The 21269-nt window shown below is 38.8% G+C and overlaps 1 protein-coding gene across 13 annotated transcripts in view; it reads right to left on the minus strand.

Moving 5' to 3' along the window:
* The window catches only part of nrxn1a (neurexin 1a), a 213807-nt gene that overhangs the window by 144150 nt on the left and 48388 nt on the right, over nt 1–21269 (minus strand). The window contains exon 4 of one of the 13 annotated variants that reach the window (XM_067368598.1): nt 16965–16978. The exons of the other annotated variants lie outside the window; for them this stretch is intronic. Coding sequence (XP_067224699.1) covers nt 16965–16978 — 14 coding nt within the window. The remainder of the gene's footprint in view (nt 1–16964; nt 16979–21269) is intronic. 13 annotated transcript variants of the gene reach the window in all.

Genomic DNA, 21269 nt, shown 5'->3' on the forward strand with positions numbered 1-21269 from the left:
ATTATTTTACAAATATATAGTTGGGTAAATCACTGTATTAATGATTGACCTAACTTTATATTTATATATTAATACCTTATAAAATAAATAATATTGGCAAAACTCGTAATTCTTATTTTTACATTTGAATATAGTTGTGAGCTGTATTTTTTTGATTTACTACAAAGAACCGACTCATTAGTCATAGAGTCATTAGTTCAGGAATCATACTATGTTGTGCTGTATGTTGTTGATACACTTAAAGGTGCCCTAGAATTAAAAATGTTATTTACCTCGGCATAGTTGAATAACAAGAGTTCAGTTCATGGAAAAGACATACATTGAGTTTCAAACTCCATTGTTTCCTTCTTATATAAATCTCATTTGTTTAAAAGACCTCAGAAGAAAAGGCGAATCTCAACATAACACCGACTGTTACGTAACAGTCGGGGTGTACGCCCCCAATATTTGCATATATGCCAGCCCATGTTTAAGGCATTACACAAGGGCAGCCAGTATTAACTTCTGGATCTGTGCACAGCTGAATCATCAGACTAGGTAAGCAAGCAATAACAACAGCGAAAAATGGCAGATGGAGCAATAATAACTGACATGATCCATGATATCATGATATTTTTAGTGGTGTTTGTAAACTGTCTTTCTAAATTTTTCGTTAATGTAGGCTACTGTTGGTTAAAGTTACCATCGTTTCTTACTGTATTCACGGAGACAAGAGCCATCACTATTTTCATTTTTTAACACTTGCAGTCTATATAATTCATAAACAACTTAATTCTTTATAAATCTCTCCAACAGTGTGTAATGTTAGCTTTAGCCACGGAGTACCATCAAATTCATACAGAATCAAATATAAACACCCAAATAAATACTATACTCACATGACCCGAAGCATACATGACTAACATCTTGTAAAGATCCATTTGAGGGTTATATTAGCTGTGTGAACTTTGTAATTGCACTGTATTATAGAGTCGTGAGCTCGATGGGCAGGGAGCACAAGATTTAAAGGGCCGGCAGCCCCTGAATCAGTGCATAGTTAATGATGCCGCAAAATAGGCAGTTAGAAAAATTAATAAAAAAAAATCTATGGAGTATTTTGAGCTGAAACTTCACAGACACATTCAGGGGACACCTTAGACTTATATTAAATCTTGTAAAAAAATGTTCGATGACACCTTTAAAAAAAACTGACTCAAGGTAATCTGTTCAGAAATCAGACTGCATTGGTTGTGCTATATGTTTTTGATTCACTAAAAAGAACTGGCTCAGGGTCATCTGTTCAGGAATCAGAGTTCACTGGCTGTGTTTTAAGATTTTGATTCACTGAAAAAGAACCAGCTTTTGTCATTTAAAGTCATTTGTTTGTGAATCGGACTTGGTTGTGCTGTTGTATGTTTTTGATTCACTAAAAAGAGCCGGCTCAAAAGAGTCATTCCTTCAGGAATCGGAATATACTGGTTGCGCTGTTTTAAGTTTTTGATTCCCCAAAAATTACCAGTTAATGAGAGCCATTTAATTGGAAATCAAACTGTACTGGTTGTGCTGCATGTTTTTTATTTACTAAAAAGAACCAGCTCATAAGAGTCAATCCTTTGGGAATCAGAATATACCAGTTGTGCTGTTTTTTGTTCTTGTTGTTGTTGTTGTTTTGATTCACTAAAAAGAACTGACTTAAGGTCATTTGTTCAGGAATCAGAGTCCACTGGCTGTGATATAGGGTTTTGATTCACTAAAAAAAACGGACTCTACTGATTGGGCTGTATGTTTTTGATTCACTAAAAAGAGCTGGCTCATTGAAGTCATTCCTTCGAAATCTGAATATACTGGTTTTGTTGTATTTTTTCCATTTTTGTGCAAGGTTGAGAAAATGACAGAATTTTCATTTTGGGTGAAGTGTTCCTAAAGGAAAAACAAGAGGTGGGCGTGTACAGACTGTCAAGATTCCCACAGACAGAAAGAGAGAGTTTGAGGGAGGTGTTCTTTGTAAACTCAGTCAGAGCTCTGTGCTGGATGAGTGTAATTTGATGTTATCGTCAGACCGTGAATGTGGATCCATGGGTCTGTGCTGATATTGAATAACAGCAGGGAGGAAAGCTCAGAATCTCAGCACTCAGAGCACTACCCTCTCTGCTGAAGCTCTCCAGCATGGACGCAATATGGCATACAGCCTATACGTGCCAGAACAGCCTCGTAACTGATCAATGTACACACGTACCCATACATAAGCATTCATTATAGACCTTCCCATCACAGCAGAGACATCCTATAGAACCAGCATGCACAGCTTTCTCATCCCTACTGCATATCAATGCCATTATCTCAGACCTGTATTTCCACCACTCTCCAGATCGCTAAAGTAAGCTCTGTTTGACGCTGTGTGGAAAGCTGTCCTCTCAGCACTGGTGTATTTTTAGAAGCTTGAATATGATAACGTAACACAGCTCTCTGCTAGAATCTGTCCTTAAATGCATTTCTCTGCTTTCGTCAGTCAGACTGTAGGTTATTGATCCTCTATATTTATGCTCTTTGACAAACAGCTCTGTGTAAGGTAACCACTAATGGAGTGACCACATCGTTTGTACCGTTTCTCGCAGGTGTGACCCTCAAAAAGCTGCCACCATTTCCTCTCTCCTTTCATTCATGAAGCTGACTGAACTCCATAGTATCAGTCTACCTTAAAGTAAGCCTAGTACACACTGCACTAACAGACACTAACAAAAGGCTAGTTGTGAAAATGACAATTATGTTTGCCAATATTCTATTAATAAACATAACATGAGTAAGAGTGCTGGTGCTGCTATGGTGATGGTAAGGCCAACAGCATGATTATGATATTACTTTTATATAATACATGAATAAACATGAAGTTAATATTAAGTAACTTGCAATTTAGGCATAATACTGCCAGTTGCTTTGCCAATTTTTGCTTGGCCAATGAAGCACATTAGTGGTGTTGCGTTCCTGAACACATTGGTTGAGTAAATTCAATGATTCATTTATAAAGAAAGCCATCTGTTTAGTTCCCAAATGAATACGTGTTTTTGAACAAATTGGTTAAGTGAATGAATCAAAGGCTCACTTGTCTCCCGAATGAATCAGTGTTTTTGGGTGATTCGCCTATGTAAAACAGTTCATTGACTCACTCACAAAGATAGTCACTTGTCTTTCTCAATAATCTGTATTTATATCTTGCTTTCCAATTAAAATATATCTAAAACATTTAAAATAAGATAAACTGACTTGTGTAAGAGTGCAGTCACATTTGCCAAACCCAGTAATTTCATATAGGAATCCACGCAATCGAGAATGGCATATAAGATTTCAAGTTGGGGGTTAAAGTTGGTCAAGCGAATTTGATGCATAGAGCAACAGAAAGCTGCTTGGTTTTGAAATTTATTTACTTCATATATCACTACATTAATAATAATAGACCTTTTTTTGCCAGTGAAATTTCGCTGAATTTACATGGGAACGCACCATAAGACAGTAAGACTTGTGTACAGAATATAACTTGAATTAAGTTTAAAGGGGTCCTTGATTATGATTTCACTTTTTTAACTTTAGTTAGTATGTAATGTTGCTGTTTGAGCATAAACAACATCTGCAGTTACAACGCTGCAGCTGGTAGCACTACAGCAAGCTTCTTCCCGGGTTGGTGACATCACAAACCCTAAAATTTACATAAACCCTGCCCCCGGGCACGTGCAACAAAGGGGGTAAGGCCATGCTGCTTCACAAACGATGGTCAATTCAATGCTGGATTTGCACAAAATATTAACGTGACGGCACATGCTAGTCGATTAGTTGAATCAACTCCACAGCAACTACATAAATTTATCAACTAACCATTCAGAAACATCCAGATGCATTCTAAAAGTTGTAACTTCTTCCTCAGTTTCCATCAGTGTCGACTCCGGGTTGAACAATGTTAGGCTGAACACCGTTACTAACAATCATCATTTTGGCTGCGTGAGATTCTCCAGCTTTGTTGTTGAACAACTGAAGTGAGCTGTTAAAGCTCCACCCTCTTCTGGAAAGGGGGCCGGGAGCAGCAGCTCATTTGCATTTAAATGGACACACAAAAACGGCGTGTTTTTGCTCACACCCGAAAAGGGGCAATTTTCACCAGCTATAATAAATGATCTGTGGGGTATTTTGAGCTGAAACTTCACAGACACATTCTGTGGACACCAGAGACTTATATTACACATTGTAAAAGGGGCATTAAAGGTCCCCTTTAAGTTATTTCCCTTTTATAATTTTTTCTTGTTGTAAATTTAGTTAAAATCATGATGGGGGAAATTCCAGTGGGGTAGGGAAACTAATTTGTTGGGTTTGTATGAACTAGCCCTTCTAAACTAGCCTTAATTTCTTTCCTCTCACAGAAAGTGTGCTCACCACTGTTGCTCCAGTAGCCATTTTACAATCTATGATGAAAGACTCAATGGTTAGCGCTGCAGCGCTACACACTGCTTCACAGCGAGACAGAACTACCCGAACACATAGCAAAATGTGATTAACACATCAGTGTGCTTTACACATGCGCCCTTCTCCTCCCATTCTCCAGAGAAACTACCGACAGGGTTGGGAAGGAGGGAGGGGGGGGTGTTGGTAAGCCCCGATGGTAATTGTTGGTGCAGGGGAAAACAAGAGCAGGTTGAGACAGTTGGGAAGGGAGATGCAACCACTCATTTTCTGCGCAAAAGCTCCCCTCCGTGCTTACCAGATCAAAGAAGGGAATTTAATGGACCACCTATTGAGTCAGATGACAGCAAAGACAGGACATGGGACAGCTCCGCTTCAGAACAACCGAGTCATTGCATAGCAAACGCAACAGAACATTCTCCCAACTGAAGACATCAAAGTGTTCTTGTACCTTATGGTGGATATGAAACACTAACAGCACAGAACTACCTTTCATATCCAAACACCATCCGAGACAAACAAGACGATTACGCTCGGGTCTGCATCTCCTCCTCCTGAACGCCATGGTAATCAAATTCTCCACAGCGTGAAGACCAAAAGCAACAAAATGCCAAAGCTACTGGAATGATAAATAGGGGACGGTGTAGCTTGGCAGGAAGACTAAACGATGGAATGAGGCAGTTGAAAGCTACACCGTCCTCAGGTAGAGGTTCAGAGTCACTCCGGGGCCCCAGCTTCCTCCATCTCCATATACACAGACGTAAACGCCAGTAAACACCTCAGCTAGGGCTTTATGAATGACTCCTGATCCATAAACACACACACCCAGAGACGAGCTGAGGGAGCAGCCCTGCCGCTCTCTGATAAGCTTCCCTTCCTTCTACCTTCACTTCATCTACATAATTCTGCCTCTGTAAAATATGCATTTGTTCATTTCATGCCTCAAGTGTTTACGTGCTTATATAAGTTAAAAGGAGAGACTGGAGCTTCTCTGTCTTTACTTCTCTCAATCTCCTTGTCTTTAATTTTCTCTCAGCCACTTCATTTCATTTTTTTTATATTGCTTGATGGAATAAATCACAGAGCATCTGAGCACGGTAGTCAATAAGGTTTGGGGAGTGACAGGATATTCAGTTTTCTGTAATTAGGATACAAAAACGGTATCTGTATTTTGTTAGAATTACTTTAAAGTGGCATAATCAGATTATAATTATTATTACCATTTTTAATATATAATGAAAAAAAGTAATGGCTTTTAGAAGCACACTCCCCTTCTCTTGGCTCCAACCATAGACTGTAAAAAAAGATGGACGACGCACCTTCGAGTGTGTCAATATGGCGCTGACATCTTGAGTCTCGAGTCTGCGCATAGTGAACTTGGAGTCTGAGTCTGCGCAGTAGTGAGAGCAGCACCCCCACAAATTCAGTTAATACTGCAGAACAACTCATAATCAGTGTGAAATAAACAGTTCTGGAAATGCACAAATTAAAGATTTGATCACCCAAAAATGTCATTTATTGCTCAGCCTCATGGCGTTCTACAACCGTAAGACCTTCGTTCATCTTCGGAACACAAATTAAGATATTTTTGATGAAATCCAATGGCTCAGTGAGGCCTCTATTGCCAGCAATGTCACTGAACCTCTCAAGATCCAGAAAGGTACTAAAGACATATTTAAAACAGTTCATGTGAGTACAGTGGTTCTACCTTAATATAACAATGCGATGAGAATATTTTTTGTGCCATTTTTTTTTTTTTTTAATAACGACTTTTCAACAATATTCGTGTTCCGAAGATGAACGAAGGTCTTACGGGTGTAGAACGACATACATGAGTAATAAATGACATTATTTTAATTTTTTGGTGAACTAAACCTTAAAGCTCCCATCTCCTCTTGAAGATTCAGACAAAAAGTGTCTGTTAGTGCTTCAGTGACTACTTCGCTCAGAGTAGCTGTCAATCTCGGCTGTCAATCTCAACTGTCAATCATGACATCAAAACCCACATTTTTATAGCATCAAATAACTAACTAAAAACAAAATTATTTAAAGAACAAAGACTTAACATCTAACATCAGCATGATAAAAACTGCCTAAAATCACAGAAAATATCTTTGGAAAAAACATATTTAACGTGTAATTTGACTGTTTAGTTTGTCTCGCGTCCCATTACATTACATGGAGAGGGCGGGGTTTATAACCTATACTGCATCCAGACACCTGGGGGCGATCGAGATGCTTTGGTTTCACTTTTCAGGACTCGTGGCACGCTTGGCTCCAACTCTCCTTTCTGCCCTCCACCCTGTGTCACAACTGTGACCTAATAGTTGACAGTTTTGGCCCCAGACCATCATGCCCTTCCCAACACCACTCTAACCAAACATGCTCAAATAGTTTTAAATTCATTTTTATAACAAGAGATAATTCTGGCCCTTGAATATGATTGGCCATTGGCGTTGTAAAATACGCTAAACATACCCCTGTGATCTCATTACGTAAGTATTACCGCGCCTCTGTGTGTTGCTTGCCAATAAATTATCAACAAATGATTATGTTTTTGTTGCTGTATAGTTTATTTTATGAAACCTTGCCAGGCATATGTAGTAACTACTCTGCATCATGCCTAACAACACCCCTTAGCTGTTGTAAAATCACTGTAAACAATGGCTTTATGGCTTTAATCCTTAAAACAGGTGCAAAATATGCCTTTGCAGTAAGACAAAATACACTAGTAGAGACATATTCTCTCAAACCAAGTCATATCTTATGCAAGATTGCTTCTCAAGTAAATTTGTCTTGTTTTAAGGATTTTAAACTTGAAAAGTTGGACTTTTTGCAGTGCAGAAATACATTTATGAAACAACCCTCCCATCTCTGCGGTCATCTGGGAATGTTACCTGCACAGCACGGCTCTCCGGTTGGATGGAAGGTGACCCGGCTTGTAGCCCAGCGACGCACGCGTTTCTAAAGTGACGACTGGCTGTGCTAACACATGCTTCACTGCTCAACGTACACACACGAGCACGGTCCCCGTCACTTATCTCATCCCGCATGGCTGCTCTGCTAACAAAATCGCTCTCCTCTGTCACAGTTTTCAAGCTGCTCCATTCTCTCCTGTCTACTCCGTCTAAAATAAATAAATAAATAAATACAACACAACCAAAGCCATGCATTTACAGATAGAACAGAGTCAAAAGACATCAGTGGCTTCGATTGGATGGACATGTGATTGGGCTTTGACGAAGAGAAAGTAGAAATCTGACATTCATCTTGGTCGACCTGCCTTCAGAGAAACCGGTTTCTGATTTCAGGGCACAAGAAATAAAAGTTATCTCTCACAGCACGCGTCAAATGGTATCCAATAACAGCGAAAATGTAATTCGTACCCCAGTCCCTGTAGGTCTGTGGCGAGTTTGCAGTCTTACAAATATTGGTGTATTTGTAATGGGAAAGCCATTATCTTGGTTCGGCTCCTGAGGCGAGTTTTTACTGCCAAGATCGGGGGTGGAGGGGTGGGGTGTCGGGTAAGGGGCTGATTTAATGGCATCCACTGTGAGTAACACTCGGTGTGGAAATCTCAACAGATGTCATTCCCTCGACAGCAATCATCACAGACGTGCGAACCATGCAACGGCAAGTGTAATTCCATGACAGGCTGTCAGTCAAATATCACTGTGCTAATATGAGCACGGGGAGGGAATGAGCAACTCAGTCATTTATCATTGTATGTTATCAAAGATCAACATTGTCCTTCTGAGAACAAAAGGGAGAGATGGAGAGATCCAAGATACATAATTTACATCCTACCGGAGGCAATAACAGATGTTTATCGCTATTCTGAAAAACAATGAGTTCTGGTGCTACTTTGTTTGTACATTAATCCAAAATAATGTAAGAAAATTTTACATAAAAATGAATAATACATGATAATAATTTAGAGCTAATTTAACTGAAATTACAGAAATGTATTCTCGATTTGTAATTCGGCTGCCCTTTGAAACATCTTTTTAGCCAAAATCTTTGCTGAATGAAGTATTTAATTAAAAAAAATAATACAAATCTTATTGACTCCGAACTTTTGAACAGTAGTGAATATATTATATTTATCAGAAATATAAAATGCTGTGGCAAAAATTACCAATTCATGTGTTTAAACTGATTCTGTCCAATAAGAGTCACCTTCATTTGCCTCAAAATAAAAATTCATCTACCCACCCTCAAGTCACTCAAAAGGCATGATTTTGTTCTCATAAAACACAAAAACAAGCTTTCAACAAAATGCTGAAGTGGCTCTTTTCCATATAGCAAAGCTACATGGTGTGTACTGACTGTCAACCAGGTACACTTAAAGGAACACTCCACTTTTTTTGAAAATAGACTCATTTTCCAACTCCCCTAGAGTTAAACAGTTGAGTTTTACCATTTACGAATCCATTCAGCCGATCTCTGGTTCTGGCGGTACCACTTTTAGAATAGCTTAGCATAGTTCATTGAATCTGATTAGACCGTTAGAATCGCGCTTAAAAATGACCAGAGTTTTGATATTTTTCCTATTTAAAACTTGACTCTTCTGTAGTTAAATTGTGTACTAAGACCGACAGAAAATGAAAAGTTGCGATTTTCTAGGCTGATATGTCCAGGAACTATACTCTCATTCAGGCGTAATAATCAAGGAACTTTGCTGCCGTTCCATGGCTGCAGCAGTGCAATGATATTACGCAGCGCCTGTGAGCCCCTGCTTGCACAGGGAACGTGCCTTGCAACCATGGAGACGTTTGTGAAAGACGCTGCGTAATATCATTGCGCCTGCTGCAGCCATGATTATTACGCCTGAATGAGAGTATAGTTCCTAGACATATCAGCCTAGAAAATCGCAGCTTTTCATTTTCTGTCGGTCTTAGTACACGATGTAACTACAGAAGAGTCAAGTTTTAAACAGGAAAAATATCAAAACTCTTTTGTCATTTTTAAGCGCGATGCTAACGGTCTAATCAGAATCAATGAACTATGCTAAGCTATGCTAAAACTGGTACCGCCAGACCCGGAGATCGGCTGAATGGATTCGTAAATGGTAAAACTCAACTGTTTAATTCTAGGGGAGTTGGAAAATGAGCCTATTTTCAAAAAAAGTGGAGTGTTCCTTTAAGGTCCTTGCAGTCTGAAATTTTCATATGCATTTTTTCGTATTCGTCATCCTAAAAATTCGCAAAACAATACAAAATGGAGTCTTTGAAGTGAGGATGATATTGTTGTCCTCTCTCTTCTTGAAAAGAGAAAAAGAAAGAGGAAATATTGGGTCCATCCAATCCTGAGATTGCGTAGAGAGGAAGGAGAGTTCCACCTCCTTATCAAGGAGCTGCGGGATTCAAAATTTACTTCAGGATGTCAGTGGCTCAGTTTGATGCTTTGTTAGAGATACTGGAGCCACATATTAAAAAGACGACCACCAATTTCCGTGAACCAATTGATCAAAAATCTGTCTTTATATTCTGTCTTATTGTATTCTGCACTTTGTCATACAGTGCTTTCTGCTGCAAGACGAAGTGGATCAACTTGTCAGACGCCATTCTGGATTTTGGCGTTCGCTTGTATGGTGGCTCTGAATTGTCAAAACACCTCTCAAAATGCTTGCTACGGATGGGAAAAATGCAGAAAATTGAATGTGATCCAATTTTTTTTATTTTTATGATGGATAATAGTTTCAGAGGCAGTGTGTAAACGTGATTGACAACGTGAGGTCGTATTTATTTTAGAACTTTAACTTTTTGACTTTGGTCACCAAGTGAACCTGGACCACCACTTGGACCAAACTCCAAAAATTAAATAAATAATATGTGCATGACACGCCTGAAAATACCCAAAACAAAATCCTACAGCGTTCATCGCAAAGATGCTAAAAGTAGGTGAGTCTTAACAGGAACGCAGCAATAACAGAGAGAAGGAAGGTGGGAGATGTGACTGACACACTTGCTCTATTATCAGGCTCTCCAGATTCAGACCCAGACTGCGCCGTAGTGCGTGAGTCACGCGGCCCCGCTGCCCAAATTGGCAGTTCTTTGAGAGGGATTGGGGTTATGACAGTGAACCAGTTTCATAGAGAAATGGAAAAGAGATTGTATTTCACCCCACCTATCGAAGCTCTCAGCACCAAACAGAAGACAATTTACAGACATTCACACAAACACAGACACACTCGAAACATGTGTCTGACAGACCGACACACTCATTCCTGCGGCTGTCTGTCATTGTGATTTCAGACACCCACTTGTGTTCTCTCACTGACACATATAGACACACACAGACAGTTAAGATAATTTATGTGTGTTTTAGTCGGTTCCCTGTAGAGAGTGAGCCAAGTGTGGGGAAAAAAGAACATCAGCTGTCTGTGCATGACATTCACTAACAGAAGTGTTAAATGGGTCCCAATAAGAAGCATGGCACGGTATAGTAAACAGATGTGAGGTTGAACCCAGCATGGGAGAACAAACTTCACAAAGCCACTATAGGCGCTGCAGCCGTGGCACTTCCATGCTGGGAATTTACAGCTGTGTCATTAGATCAGACTGCCGGACATAAAGCATCACTGAATCAATCTCGGCGAGCTGTCGGCAGCCTGGTAAACACTGCGGACGCTGGCGGACGCTCCCTATTATGCTGGGGATTAATGGTGTTGACAGAGTATTAACTCACATTGAAAGGTAAACAGGAACACTATGGAGAAATGCCGAGGCTGACACTGAGCCAGGCTTCCCGGAGGATAAATTCTCTCCTGAACTCAGCGGGTCATGGAGGAGAAAGGAAAGAGAGAGAGAGAGAGTTGGGAAAATCTCATAACAACAGTCTTTGGCAAATCAATGATACTATGATACAAAAAAGAGTGCAAATGAAAGATGTAAAGGGTAAAAAAATGCTCTTTTTTTTGTATGGATATCTCATCTCGCTCTCCCTGGCCATCTCAACGGGCAAGCCCAAGGTCACTTAGACCACTCTGCATGCGAGCCAAGATCAGCCTCGGCTCTCTAAAGCCAATTGACCAGCTGTCAGCACTGGTAGGAGGAGCAGCAGCCCCAGTGGTCACTCCGAACCGCTTGCACAGAGACGGCCCAGCGCAAGGCCATTGCGGATGACCGACGTGACTGGCAGGTCAGGGCAGAGACTTCACAAGGGACGTCCACTCAATGTGCTGCGTTCAGTTCCGGTTGAAAATCAGCTGCATTTGCTGATTTTAGCACTCTCTAGAAACAAACCGAGCTTTGCCACCCGTTCTTCTTAAGTTATGCAGTCTGTTTGATCGCTATGCTGTGTTTTAGAAGCACCGAATGGACACGGTGCAGATTTTGTGTCAATGGCCACAGGTTTTAATGAGCTGTGCAACTGAAAGGCTGAGATGTTGCAGAAGTTGGCCAATCTAATTACCTGGCACTGTGTGTTGCCTTATTCAACAGCAAAGAATGCTGAGAGAAGAAGCACAAAACACTGACAATATGATCGCTTAACAAGAGGTAAACAGTCCTAAGCTAATGAACTGTTTGGCTGTTTGAAAAACTGCTATAATGAAATGGCCTCCTCCCCCACCCACTACCCCCAATATACATATATGCAATTCATTGTACTATCCTTCTTATGGAGAAACCAGACTCAAGTAGACATACATCAAGTAGGAAACGTACTGTAGGTATGAGAAGTCAGTTGACGGTCGTTCACCCTAAGAACAATTATTATAATAATGACTATTAATTATAAAATTTTAATAATATTCCATACCACAGTTATAATGTTGGAATCATTTTCAGAACAGTATTTTCCATCTAATGAAAGATAAAACAGCCAGTCAGAATCCACACAACTTTAGAACAAGAATTTATAGTGAACAAGAATTTATAGTAACAAAGAACAAGAATTTATAGTGGCAGATGACAGAACTGCAACGCGAGCTCATAATTAACAAAACGTTATCATGCATTGCTGTGGACGACAATATAGTTATCCTTGCCTAGTTATCCTTTTTGAGCAATATTGCTGGGCAATGTTGCCGTCAATGGGCAACCTGATGAGACGCAGGGCAACTAATTAGGGCAACAGACAGTTGGCAGCAATTAATCAGAGAGGAGCAAATCTATTGCCAACTCAATAAATACTTTATTATAAACACTTATAGGCACTTTATTTAAACTTTTCAAATATTTTCTTCATTTTTATTAAAAATAAATGCCTTTCCGATCTGATTTGTGATAGAAAAGGGGGGAAGAGCGAGTTCAGCAAAAGGCGTATTCGAACCCGCGTCAATCGCATCAAAAGTTACATTCATGTGCCATACGCCCTACAGCCTACGCTACTACAGACATTAAACTAACTCCGTCTTTTCAGTATTTAACTGAAAACATTCAATGGCTTAATTACAGCTTACACGCATTACTTTGGACAGTTGTTGGTATTTTAAGCAATATATGAGGTAAATTCCCTGTTTTGGGTTGACGCATGACAACGTACTAGCGTAAAAAGATAAGTTCACACCCCTTTTCTCCGCTCCACTGCCGGTGAGAGGCCGCCATCTTGTTTGAATTTTTTCTGAAATCTCCGAACAGGTCAAGAGATCGGCTGCTAACATTCTGATTGGAGGATCTCAAAAAATTGCCCACGACCGATCTAACGTATCCAGATATATATTTGTTGCTCATTCTCAATGGGAAAGTGCCCAAGCAACGTTGCTCGGCTACATTGCCTGGCAATATTGCACAAAAAATTGCCCCGTGTCTCATCACCTTTACAGTTATTGTTCTTGATGTAAATGGACCTTCATGCAGAGTTGCCATGGACACCAGTCAAAATACAAAAATGTTTGGTGGCTGAATGTCATGACTGACCAATCAGTATATTGACCAATCAGAATCAAGTATTTCAGAGAACTGTATAATAATTATAACATAGTTTATAACATAGCTAGCTATGTAGCCTAGTAAAAAAAATAAAATAAACAAAAAAAAAAATACTAAAATGTATTTGAAATATATTTATTTTGTGTTAAGTTTACTACAAAAAAAAAAAAAAAAAAAAACATTTACAAATTTATGTGCTACATAAAAATACCCTGCAATTGTACTTTTGGTATACTAAACCGGTACACTGCTAAATTGGAACAACTAATTTTGTATTTAATTCATTGTAATTGTGAGAAAGTATTGCTGAAGTTGCACTTATTTTGTATCAGTAAGTCTTAAGTGATATGTCAGTAAATATGTTAATGGATTTGAAGTATACTTGAAGTGTACTTTTAAAATGTATTTTAAATAGATTTTAGTATATATATATATATATATATATATATGTGTGTGTGTGTGTGTGTGTGTGTGTGTGTGTGTGTGTGTGTGTGTGTGTGTGTGTGTGTGTGTGTGTGTGTGGATGTGTGTGGGTGTGTGTGTGTGTGGGTGTGTGTGTGTGTGTGTTTATTGTTTTTTTAACTACAGTAGCTATCTAAGCTAACTAAAAAAGAAGGGTGACTGTACTGTCCTATAAAGGCATTGTAACACTGGGTATCAGAAAAACTGACTTGTGGGTTTATTTGACTGATTTTAATTAATTTGATAGTTGACAAATTTCACACTTGCTTTCTCTGACAGGTTTGGCTCAACCGCGCTCAGATTGAGTCACATGTCAGACCATAGTCTTGAAGTGATAGTCCCCCCCACCCACCCCTTATTTCATATTTTTTCATGAGTTCACACTTACATATAATTAAGTAGAGTAAATGTTATGTGTATCTAGCATGCTGTCCAGGGGGAGGGCTCCAAGCTCGGAATTTTGGCCCTAACCCAGAGTAACCCCCCCGGTTGTGGTAAAAAATAGTTTAGGTAGTGGAGAGTCTAGAAGTGAGGAGATGGGGTGGTGGAGGGATGCTGTTAAACGGACAGAGGTAGGTTTGTTGTATATACCTCTTAATGTTAATTGAGTTGATTAACTGAATGCGCTCCACTCGTGTTAATTAGGTAAATTATCTGAACATGTTCCTCCCAAACATTGATGATAAAACATTATATATAGTGTTTTTAGTCATTGTAATGAAAGTCAATGTGGACCCTATTGAGTTTCATATTATGGAAAATAAAGAGTTGCAACACTCTTTGAAACATCTTTTATGTTCTTCAGAAGAATGAAAGTCATACAGGTTTGGAACGTCACAAAAGTGTGTAACTGATGACAGATTTTTGCTTTTATGATGAATTATCCCTTTAAAAACTAGCTCTTTTTGACAAAATGTATCATTACCATTTTGCCTTTTTTGTGACAGTCTCATTTAACTACTTTAAACTGTGCATTGTTCGTAGCTTAGCAAAAAGCTTCCCCAGCACAGTAAACAGCAGCCACATTGGTGCATTACTGGACATGTGCAAGATAACATGCACTATGCATATGAATGTACACTGCTCCACTTTGCTACATTCGCCTCCAGATATACCTTCACAGCAGCCACTTCCTCTCACTAACAAGTGCGTCAACACACAGTGGAGCCAACCAGGCCAAAAGCGCTTCAAAAAAGATCAGCACGAGTGATAATGACACTTTGCTTCCAAAAAAGGAAAAATAAAACAACGACTTGAGTCACCAGCGGGCCACATAAACTAATTAGAAAGTGTTGCCTTGGGCTTATCGTGTTCAAGGGAAAGTGTTTGAATCTAATGAGAGGTTTAATATCAGCAAACAGCGCACACAGCACAGGAGAGGATAACAGCCTTTGCTTTAGATCTAAAACCATAATACCAGAGTTTATCTCTCGTTTTCCCTTCTAGACTAACTGCACTCTTTGATTGCATGTGTTGCCGAGGTACGGGGTTGCAGAAGGTGGCCCCATTTTGGAAAGAATCAGTTTTGTCTCCATGTGAGTCATGAATCTTAAATAGACACGAGCATTGTGTGAATACAGATATCAGCTCATCGCTGTTCTAAAGTGTGAAGGCAAATATATTTATCCAAAGCGCACACACTCACACACATATCACACTGGGGGCCTACGCAGCGCATGGTGCACCACAGATAAAGGGTTTAACATATCCAGAGAGTTCCAGCAGGGATGAAGTGGCTTTCCTTTTTTTTACGCCATGTTTGGGTCACATTCACATTCGTCAAGACTTTTATCTGTCTTAGCTCACTCTCCATTCCAAGGAAAAAGCATCGCTTTCTCCACACACACTTGCAGAAATGCGTGTGATTCTAGGGGTTAAATCGTTACATTTCGCCACCTCAGAATCGAAAAAGAAATAGTCGTTTTGTAAAGCCATTCCATTAGCTGCAAGATTCTGTTTTTGTCCAAGTCAAAAAACTCCAAAAAGGGAGAATATTGTCTCTAAAAATCTTACTTTAAGTTACTTCAAGTATTATCCCTCCCTCTATTCAGTGGCAACTCATCCTTAAATTTTTTGTTTTGGATTGTGGAGAGATTTTTGTATTAATTGTTTATTCTGTATGAATGTGTAGTTCAATTTGAAGAGATATTCTGGGGTTTCTTTCTTTCTTTTTGGATCAAGACATTTATCAGCAGGGATCCCCATCTCCACAATCCCAATGTAACGGCATAAGGCACACATTCCCTCCAAAAACTCAGGTAAGACAGTATGCATAATTCATTATGGTCTCATATATAGTGCAAAAGGCTGGACTTTCATCTATCTGCCAGATTTGTGGACCAAAACAGATGGACTTGAGGAAGAGGTCAGGAATGAAATGTGTCCACAACACACCCAAGGAGGACTTCAACGACTAATTCATTTCTCGGTTGCTCAGCAACCTCCCCCTCTAGTGAACCCGAAGGAATGTGTCCAGCTGGAAAATTTGCCTGCATGCTAATTGACTTATTTGATTTCCCTCGCCCCGGTTTCCAGCAGGTGTGACATTCCTTGGCCCATGACAAGCCATTGACATGTATGGATCAATTTTCCGTGATTGTGTTTCCTGAGACGGGTGGTCTATTAATACTTAAATCAATAATGGAACACCCTTTAGCCTAATACGAAAGCAGACAAAATCTTTTAGCAGTTCCTTAGCATTGATGGCTTGGGTTAAATGTCTCTCTCTCCTAAATAACAAGCCTTTAGTAGGTATGAAGTGAGTTGTTCGGTGTTCACAATGGCGCTTGCTTGTGTGACAGGTTGTTTGCATGTAATCCCCGTCGTATTTTCTGGTCTGATTAGCGTGTGGTGTGCTGTAGGGCTAATAAGACCGTAGGCTTGTAATAAGCTTTCAGAGTTCTGAACATTCATGTTTTCATGCCTCCGCCGATGTCAGTGCTGCCACCTCGGAGTGACCTTTAAAGATGGGACGCGTTCAACGACAACCTAATCTCTGCCTTCATAAGTTGTCTTGACACACTGTACACTATATCAAATCACGAGGCTTTATTCTGTCTCTTTCATTCTTATGTCCTCCATCACATCTGTCTATCACCTGCTGGAATCATCTTCTGCTTTCCATTTCTCTCAGCCTAAACCCCTCCTGTCTCTAGTGTTTCATTTCATTTGTATGTTCTTTCACTAACCTCCTCTGCTCACTCCTCCCCTCCTCCCTTCTTTCTTTCACCCTCCCAGGTGGGAGACCATCTACGCTTGGCTGCTGGAAAACTAATTTGGGTCATCTTCGAAAGTACTGGTGTTTCTATAGCAACCCAATGCTAAGGGGCTCCATCAGACCGTCAGTCTAAGCGTTCATTTGTGATGATGAAGGAAAAGACAGTGTGTGTCTTCACATCGGCTCTGCTCCAAAACCGAATGTTGCAAGAGACCAATTCTGAACGCTACATAGACAACAACTCATTAGTGACATAGATTATAGAGCTCTACACACGAAGCACAACAGAATCTGATTTCACAATGAATTTCAATAGAATTTGGTATTAGCATGTTGCTAAACTGTGACATTCATTATTCATTTATAATTACTGTATATAGGAAAAGATTATATGTGTCTCCACATTGGCTCTTTTCCAAAACCTAGCATGCTACCTTGCTTTCTGCTGCCTACATAGGCAGTTGTGTTCAAATGTAGCAAGCTAACTGAAATAGAACCTCACAAGTGACCAATTTGGAGTATTGCACATAGGCAGCAATTCAATAATTGTGTGTTGCAAAAATAGCAGTCCTCACACAAAGCACATGAAGACTTTACTGACAAAACTTACTATATTTTCAATTAGGGCTGGGGAATTTTTTTTTATTATCATTGTCAATATATATCATGATGATATTCATTTCATTATTGGCAAGGAAATGCATTTCACATGTTTAGACCTTCAAAAATCAATGTAAACATAACTTAACAGAGTAAGCTATCTTTTAATTTAGGGACCCATGGAATATGTATTAGTTTCTCAAACATTCTATTTTTTCTTTTTTTTCTGTATTCTGTTTTTTATTATTTAATATGAATGTGAATAAAAAAATGAAAGCAAAATTAAAGCAAAAATAGCTTTTCCAAATGAAATGGTGAAATGCTCATGAAGATGAAGATCATATGGACTGTCCTCATATAGTGAGACAGCAGAAGCTAAAAAAAACACAAGCATCATGCGTGATTGAGTATGTGTAGTATACAAAACTGCTCATTCAAACAGAACATGCAGGCTTTTTAGCGTCATGCACGTGATCATCAGTATGTAGGCTAAATAGAGTCAAAAGTGCTTCGGTACTGGTACTGAAATTTAAAAAAAATGTGACAACAGCAGCATTTTTGCAGTAACGAATACCGGGTATATTTGGTACCCACTGATAGGCGGCTATTTACATTGTGTTTTTGAAGCGTTGATCATTGTAGCCAATCACAGACATATCTGTTGAGCACGTGAACACAATGGCCAGTCAGGGGTGTTTAAGTTTAAGTCAGAATCCACTCACCGCTCAAAACACTTGAGCTTTCATTCACTGCATGCTTTAGAGTTCTGCATGCTCACAAATACTTTCATTATACGAACAAAATGTAAACACAATGTATATAAGAGATTCATTGTGCAGTCTAGACAGCTTTTTTTATTTTAGTGGGACTTTTCGCAGGATAAAGAGAGCATTCTTTGCTTGGTTTGCTTTGCTTGGTTTCTGGATTTACAACTTATTTAAATGTGCGACTGAATCCGCAATGATTGACAGACATATAACTATAGCAACAGACAGGACAAAACAATCTGATACTGTATGTCAAAATAGATGTGCATTAAGTCTTGTAAATGCAGACCTGCCATTTGTTCTATGTAATGTGTATATTTCTTTGTCCTTCATTTTATTACTATTTTTCACCTGATCTTTTTATAAACAAGGATTACTTATTTTAACATTTGAAGGCTACATGCTGTTAAATGTATTATATACTTATAATTATTATCATCATAAATAATAAAAATGTAATTAAATTAATATTGTTATTTTCAAATATTTGAATTTTACTGGTATTGGTACTGAATACTAGAATTTTTGTACAATGACAACTGGCTAAATATCAAACATTTCTCAAAAGTTTATTACCAGTTTAATTTTTTTACAGTAAATATTGATATTTACTTAGCCCCGCACATGACATGCAGGAAAAAAAAGTAAATCATGCACACAATTTACTAATTCATTCCCTCGATTTACTAAATAGTGCGCACGATTTACTATTTCATTCCCTTGAATTTCTAAATCATACGCATGATTTACTATTTTGACATTTTTACACTAGTGCGTTTTTGTTTTAAAATGCATAAGTTGTGCTATGGTTATGGCTGTCGTTTACACTATGCCGATGCTTTTGAACCTCGAAAACTGAGATTTTCGAAAACGCTGCAGAGGCCATTTTAGTTTGAAAACGTTGCATTTCAGTGTAAAATGACCAAAACAGAGACTTTTGAAAACGATGGCATGGCTGCCCAAGTTCACTCTGCATATCCTTGATGACCGTGTAAACAATAACATGGAGACTGAACTGCAATCTTTGCTGGCTTTGTTGTCATTTTTAGCAGCCATTGTGCAGTTAAACTCTGCATTTTTTTATACTGCAGCTACCTACATCCACAAGAGGCAACTGTTTACACTTGTACATGCGTACCCAGTGTGCATGATCGGTCATGTGACATGCGCATTTATTGCCCAACCCTAATTTCAATAGACTTTGATGTTAGCATGTTGCTAAGCTAACAAAGCAGGTTTGAATATAAATATAGTACAACAATTAGTGGTTTTATTAGAAATACATTGTTTAAAAAAACCCTCTGATTTTTATTTCCCTAAGCATGCCGACTATGTAGGCAGCACACTAGGTTTTGGAACAAAGCCATCCACACCATCTTCCTCTATGTGTGAGCACACGAGTGAGTGTTTACGTCTCCCTCCATTATTTCAAGGATGACTTTGCCTGAGCCTTTATGAGAAAGACTGAAAGACATTCAAACTTGCTTGACAACCACTGCACCTTAGATTGTGTGTGCGCACTGCTATAGTCACAGGAGTGTGTCGGTGTGCATGCCTCAGCGCATATCTGCGTGGACAGCTCCACTGAATCAAAATGGAGGACGCAGGAAACGGAGGCAGCACGCTGCTTTATCACTGCTGGCTCTCATCCTGCCTAGACTCAGCAATACATCATTTAGTGATAGTCAAGAGACGGACACAAAGAGAGGAGAGATAGATAAATGGATAGGTAAAATGCAAACAAGAAAGAAGAGGAGTGAGGAACAGAGAGAGAGATAGAGGCAGAAGGAGAAGCTAAAAGATTCGGGCGAGAGACAGCAAGTGCGAAAAACAGAGTTAAGAGGAGAGAAAATGGGAGGATATTCAGAGCTGTGATGCACAAAAAATTCTTGAGCGATGCTTCTCTCAGTCTCGACCATCATGACTAATTGATGCGTCTCTTGAATACACAATTCAGTTTGATGCACTTGTGCCTCTTCTGATCTTATTTTTAGAGGTAACAGAGATGGTCTGCCTTTGGCACACATTTAAGATGCACTGCTACCAGTAGGCTAACTGACATCAATTGTAGCAAGTTGTGAAAAAAGTAGTGCAAAAGCTCACTCTTAAAGGGATAGTGCACCCAACTTTATTTTTTTTAGCATTATTTATATACTAAAAAGCATACGCTTTATAAAAAATATATATTATATATATTAATATTTTAAAAAAAGCTTATATTTAGCTTTAATTTATTTTTATTTCCATTTGAATAATTTTAGCACCCAAAAATAAAAATATTATCATCATTAAATCACGCTCATGTCTTTTGAAACCCATATGACTTTTCTTAATTATAAATTATTTTCTTTCTAATAATTATTTTATTTTATTTTATTTTATAGGTCAACTGTAAAATTACAATACTAATATTTATGTTTTAATTTTCTTTATTTAACACAAGTTTTAAAATTAAGGGCCCTTTCGATTATCATTTTTGTGTTCAATTAAACATGCAGCCCTACTTCAAAAATCTCCTTTTGCATTCTAGAAAGTCAAACATGTTAGGAATGACATGCGGATGAGTAAACGAAGACAGAATCCTTTTAAAAAAAGGAACGCATGGCTTATTCAGTGTTTGGAAGCCCAGCAGGCAAGCAATAATCATTTTAGAGGTATAAACTAGCATTTGACTGAGGTAAAGTAACATATGATTTTATGTACAAGAGAGCAAAATATCAACCAGTAAACAAACCCTGAATCCAGTGATAAAAAAATAAAGTAATCCACTAGCATTAGACTCTCTACCACACTCTCAGCGGGCAACAAATGCATAACCGCACATACAGACGTCGAGCTGTCAGCGACTGGGTGACAGTAATGCATTGAAATCTCATCAGCCACCATGTTGAGGACACAGTATAAACAGATAACAGGATTAGG

The sequence above is a fragment of the Chanodichthys erythropterus genome, chromosome 19, assembly GCF_024489055.1.
Source record: "Chanodichthys erythropterus isolate Z2021 chromosome 19, ASM2448905v1, whole genome shotgun sequence".
NCBI classification, from domain to species: Eukaryota; Metazoa; Chordata; class Actinopteri; order Cypriniformes; family Xenocyprididae; genus Chanodichthys; species Chanodichthys erythropterus.